We start from the raw sequence: 6,495 nt of genomic DNA, 5'->3' as shown, positions 1-6,495 counted from the left end.
GGAGGGCGAGGTATAACGTGGAGAATAGTTTATATAATGTTATAAGCTGTGCAAAGTTGTGATAGACCATGAAGAAATTACAACACTGAATGTGTTTGACAGGGCATTACATAAATCTGAATGTATCTAATTGCACCATTCTTGACAATGTCTGCCCAGAGATATCGTGCGCTGGTCGGTACGTATGTAGACATAATTTAGTCCGTTCATATTTTCAATGCGAGTTAGAATGGCGATAGATTTTAGCGTTGTATCGTTATAGGCCTACTTATCAGGATTTGACGAATTTCAAGTTAATGTAGCTTCACATTTATTGTGTCGTAGGAATTTCGTCCATGTTTGCTAATTACATCGGTACTAATCGGAATGATGGTTCGAATGATTGATATACACATCAAGTACGTAGCGTTGAAGCCAAGCCCAGTAAACATAAACAAGAGCAATTGAGGAAATCGTTATGAATCAATACGAGATGTATTAGCCGATTAGATTAGATCATTGTATCAATCGGAGTAGGTCGTATGCAATATGTAGCCTACTAACGAAAGATGATTTTGAAATATTTACTGGAAATCTTTTTGGGTTTATTAAAAAATAGGTATCCACTCTCACTCGACCCCCGAATTACCCACGATACTTCTTTGGTGTCGATCAAAAAAATCACGAATGATCCACTCGGACGTCCCCATTACGTATTTCGCGTGATTTATGACGATTTTCAGTTGACCATATCCATTAGCCTATAGCTGCCAAGGCTGTAAATGAGGACGAATTTCTAAAAAGGGGAGATTTAGGCGTCATCGGACGACATGTTCGATTTCCTGAAAATGGAGGACATTTCGGAAAGCCGATTCTAACTAACTATCAACGTAAGCTCCAACGATCTTGAACTTTTGTTGAGACAAGAGGTATTTCTGACGCATTATGGGTTGACCTTAAAGTGGAGCAAGCTCTCACCGGGATTTTAAATCCAATACTGCATCATCTACTCCGAATAATATAGCCTAACAAGACAGGCACTGATACTTGCACCTATGCCGCACGCGACATAATTCTTTAAGCAGCACGCTTCATATATTGTTTGTAGGCTTGGCTGTCGTGTTGCTACACGCGTCCAACACCGTCGAGGGTCACGGTAGATTGATTGATCCCCCCAGTCGATCATCTTTGTGGAGATTCGTAAACACGAACCCTCTGATCAAACAGCATGAGTCCAAAATAGTGAAAAACTACGGAGACAACCAATTGTTCTGCGGGGGACAGGTAAGACGCCCACTAGTAATACGGAAAGCCATTTGCAGATGGTATCTAGTAAATGCATTTCGTTTGAAGCAAAAGTACTGTTTTCACAAATCTTCAACGTATTTTTTTCTAATGCAAGAGCTGTCTTCATCGAATGCATATATAAATACTTCATGCGTCTTTCAATTTAGTTGCACCTCGCCTAGATCAGCTTGTGGAGAAAAAGAAAAGAAAAAATAGCATTAATTTTGCCTTGTTAGTGTGTGTTATTAATAATAGGGGCTGATTAGCTCGTGCTTCGGACGACTTCTCCGCTAATCCACCCATGTTAATAATCCTAGATACATTTCGAGTATAAAGTAGTTTTTCGTTAATTTGTTGGTATGCAACCAAATCATGAAACCTCGAAATGGTACGAGACGAGAAAAAGGCTGAGAACCAAAACCGTCGCTTTTGCCCTTTCGCGTTTTTATGCATAAATATTTTATACTACGATAAGAGCCTCAATTGATTATCCGATATTGGCATCCAAATTCATTCAGTCTTTTTTTAACGCTCAGCATCAACCTGAAGTCGGTGTGAAATGCGGTGTTTGTGGCGACCCTTACGACCGACCGAGAGACAACGAAGCGGGCGGTAAGTACGCCAAGGGAATCATTGTCGGGAAATACGACGAAGATAATGTCGCAAATTTAACCCAATAACTCGCGAGCGAATTGATGAACAAATCGTGTACCTTTTGCAGGTGAGATGATCACCGTATCCGTCGAAATCACCGCCCACCACAAGGGTTACTTTGAGTTCAGGCTGTACCCGCTGGCATACCCCAACGGACGTGCCACCAGGGAATGCCTTGACGGGTGTGTGCGTGCCGTGTATGCCGTGCCGTGCGTGCCGTGTATGCGCAATGCGCATGCGCATCTATGTACTTGTGTGGTTAATATGCTTTGTCCTGCTCCTCCATCAGTATAATTTTGGCTAGCAAATAATCCAAGTCACTGTACGCATGGCTTAAGGCCTCCTGATTCTGCTAAACGCCATATAAACCGCCCAAGTGGTTGTGATGTGGCCTATATATTGCAGACAAGAGTTGATGGACTCGGATAGGCTCTATAAAATATAGCGTGTATTGACCTTTCTTGTCCTTATCACAATTTGATGTCGAATCGATGTGCGAAGCTATTGTTGAACAACTTTGCAGAAACCTTCTGAAACTGAAAAACGGAGACACCAAGTATTTCCTATCCACAAACGCATGGCAGGCTGGCACCTACAAAATCCAAGTAAAGCTTTCAGACGACTTCGGTTGCGCCCAGTGCGTGTTCCAATGGCGATATCATACGGGTAGGTCATCGGCAGAGAATTGTAACCGTAACGAACTTTCAGATTCTTCAGACCTGGTGTAAAATGCCATAGTAGCCGATCATCATATTCAAGTACTAACAACAACAACAACAATAGGCCAGGGGTGGCCAATCTATTCACGGCCTCATTTCGATTAGTCATGTGGCATAGTTCGTAATGAACAAAATGAACGCCAAATACCCATTTTAAACTGTACATATCCATTTTTCGCTGAGCTTCAGATTCACAGATGAATTTCGTAAATTATATTCGTAGTTTCACGTATTACCATCAAACATTTATCCTTTCTCAGCTTATGTGATCTCATTCACCGGTAGAGGGTGTGTTTTCAAAAATTTAGGGCAAGTTATAAACGATGATGTATTTTCGGGTGGGCCGATTGTAATTATTCACCTTGTAACATGCTGTTATTTCTTGTCCTCCCATCAGGATTGTCGGTATGGTGCAGGGGTCGGGAACCTTTTTCGACCGAAAAGTCATATTGACCCGGTATTTCTAATTGTATTTCTCAAAGGGCCATACATGTCAATCAACTGTTATGTCACAATTGAAAATTCGTGACGTATTGGTAGCACTGATGTATGGGATTCGCAGTGTGCGCCATATTTTTCTGCCCACATACGCAGGATGAGCCAAACATGGTCACTACAGCAGTACATACCCACTGCAGGATGTGATATGTCAGTGACGTGGGGTTAGGGGAGGCAAGTGAGGCAGTGCCTCACATGTCGTCAGGGATGAGCGAGGGAAAATTGTGAGACCTTCAATGATTATTGGTATTTTTATCGATGTTTAGGAATGATTAGATTTTAAGCATTTCTTTTTCCAAAATAACGGAATTTTTATATTTATTGTTCGATATAAAGCGCAAAAGGAGGGTTAAGGCACAGATGCGGCGCAGATGGGCCAAGCCTCACCTGTGATAGCGCAACTCATCGTAAATTACTTAGAATTTATCATCACTGATATTATTCAAATGAAATTGTCGCGCTGATTCCGAAAATCTATGTATTGATCGACTTCTCAAGTATTCCGCGTAACATAACGCTACACACCTATATTTTACGGCGATTCTAGAAAGCTACTTACGTTACCACTCAACAACCGAATAGTTATGGGGTTGTTTTTAATTTGAATTTGTAATTGTTTATGCAACTTACACAAGGAAGTTATTTATCGGCGTAGATCATGGAAGACAATGTGTATCTGAAAACTGCATTGTCCTACAAGCGTCGCCATGTCGAGGTATCAATCAAGGTATCGTGCAATCCAAGATTTCGAGGCGCACGATGACGGGTAGATCGAATTCGTCATTTGTGTTAGTCGCCGATGCGACAGCAAATTTGATGATTTTGAAAAGGGGGGGGGGGTACGAACCCCTAACCCTGCGAAGAAAATTTCAAAATAGGCTAATTAAAATCTCTTGAAAATTTGGCAGTCAATTCGTAAATTCAATTTTCAAGTCGACGGTCGCCAACAACACATACTAACTTAATTACGTGCCACGGCTGCACAAATTTCCTTCTACGGCCACCGGTTGGCCAACCCTGGCGTAGGCGGTGTTATATAAAAGCCTACAAGTGGACCGCACTGCAAGTCGGCGGCTAACGAACTAAAAACGAAGAATATCGGCCTGGTGTTAATGACCGTAGTAGCCGACAAACACCATGAAGACCACAACACACAAACAAACAAACAAACAACAACAACAAAAAAAAAACAGGCAGAGCATATCTCGAGCTAGGGATGAAATGCGTTGTTTAATTGTTTTTATCTCGAAATGGAAGCGGCAAATATACAATCAAGTAACGAGCGATCCTGAATAATTTCGTTAGGAAATTCATGGGGCAAAAGCCCGGATGGTACTGGGTGTGTCGGATGCGGGCCGCAGGAGTAATTCTTTGGATGTGCAGACATTGCAATTGGAGATGGGCAGGTGGGATGGTAATAAACCACTTGTAACCAAAATACGCCTTGTATTTCGTTATCACCTAAATACGACCAACAAAACAGTATTAAAAACAAATAACAGACCACCACTACGACAACGACCACGACCAAGTCACCACCGATCACTGCTATAAATCCAACAACGAGTACGTCGCTGCCACCCGGTGAAGTTCGGAAGGAGAAGAAAAATGCACCGTCAGTTCAATTTGTTTTGTGTTACAGGAGGAGTCATCTATAAATACGTATATCATGATTTGTTTCCGGAAGCGGTCGCTAGCGAAGCACTTACACTATTTTGGATTACTCAAGCATAGGTTTTGCCTACCTGCATTACTTACTCCAGTGGATATGTTTTAGACTACTATACAAGTTCTACTTACTAGTTTTAAAGGCACAGCTACTTGCTTTTGACACTTTGTATTGTGTAAAGTAGAATGCAGTTTGGAGTATGTTCACATCACCTTTATCACCTTTAATTGCCATAGCAAGCAACTGGTTGAAATAGCTCTCCTACCAACTGAATATATTTACGAAAATGACACCTCTTGTAGTTATTCACGATCATGCGCATGTGATGTATGATTGAACATGTCCGGAATTTCACTGTTCAAAGTAGCGTCCGTGAGGAATTTCTAAAATATGCCAACTGTCCGGAATTTTGACGTGGCCTCATAATTTTTTCGTAAATCAACATAATAACATTATTTTGGGGAATATTTATGCTGATGCATGACATTCTTCTTCGCGCTGCGCGCGATTTACTATCACATTTATTAATTTTAATATGGGGACTACCACCCTCGCCAAAACTGCAATAAAATATAAATAAAAACAACCTTCATTTACTGAAATAACTCTAATGGCAATTATACGAGAACGGTATATTCCTAGATATCGTTCAGGCCGTTAAAATTCTTTATTCAAAGATAGTGGTTCCAAACGTGGGTGTCGTTTGCCTTTATTCTGGGGTTTGCGAACATGTTGAACGTAATCAGCTTCCAAAACAGCCCGCAGGTAAGTCTGGGCAAAGGTGCTGACTTCTTTTAGTAATCAGCTCGTCAAATTTTGATCTGGGTCGCGGAACATTTTCAAATTGGAGATGGAGTCGCGACCATAAAAGGTTGGAAACCACTGGATGTGGCGTGTTTATAAAGCTCCGTGGTGCGCACCGGCATAAGGCTGATAAACAATCTTATTGGTGGGACATGAACATGACTTAGCGATGTACAATTACGCTCCCCGTATTTTCGAATTCATCATCCTCCACCAGCTCTACCGCCAACTCTGATCATGTGGGCGTAGAGTAGTAACTATATAGTAATATATGAAACAACCAATATTATTGACAGAATTCATTCAAAACAATTTAACGACTAGATGCATATGGAATCATACAGCAACCCCCCCCCAAAAAAAAAAAAAAGTGGCATCGATTACTCTATGGTGGGCTCAAAATCATTGTTTATTTGGCGGGATGGGGATGAAAAAAGTGGTTTCGGTCCCGGTTACACAACACACAGCCACATACTCCTGAACCGCATCGTGACCACCTCTGGTCTATGAGTAAAGCTTTGCTAGTGTGACGTCACAACTCATTTTGAAATCCAGTAGTGGGCGCTAAAGAGTGTACGGAATTTGGATTACAGAAATATGGTAACCCTACTCTAGCATCGCTTCGTCTTATCCCCTAATTACTCATTAGTTAATTTGCTCAGCTCACATGAGCACCCGTCCTATTTTGTAAAATAAATAGTGATCAATATTTTTCGAACCGCTCTATCATTGTTGTGCTGATGACGAAATTGCGGGTATGACGAATAACCATGTTCCACAATACAGTAAATACGGAGTATGCACGGCATATCTCGCATACCGAGGTTTAGCGCCTTATGTATGATCAATTGAACATGAACAATTGAAACATTTTAGTTTAAAAAA

The 6,495-nt window shown here is 41.3% G+C and overlaps 1 protein-coding gene across 1 annotated transcript; it reads left to right on the top strand.

Annotated features, from left to right (window-relative positions):
* Positions 1–147: 147 nt before the first annotated feature.
* Positions 148–2,694, top strand: LOC145460081 (uncharacterized). Its single transcript, XM_080338471.1, has 6 exons — positions 148–178; positions 1,088–1,263; positions 1,333–1,337; positions 1,742–1,925; positions 1,993–2,140; positions 2,386–2,694. The coding sequence occupies exons 1-6, from the start codon at positions 148–150 to the stop codon at positions 2,646–2,648; spliced, it is 807 nt and encodes a 268-aa protein (XP_080194597.1). The 3' UTR covers positions 2,649–2,694.
* The last annotated feature ends 3,801 nt before the right edge of the window (positions 2,695–6,495 follow it).

The sequence above is a fragment of the Botryllus schlosseri genome, chromosome 2, assembly GCF_051294905.1.
Source record: "Botryllus schlosseri isolate E-star chromosome 2, Bs_hap1, whole genome shotgun sequence".
NCBI classification, from domain to species: Eukaryota; Metazoa; Chordata; class Ascidiacea; order Stolidobranchia; family Styelidae; genus Botryllus; species Botryllus schlosseri.
Note: the sequence above shows the minus strand (reverse complement) of the source record. Positions and strands in the feature narration are given on the sequence as shown.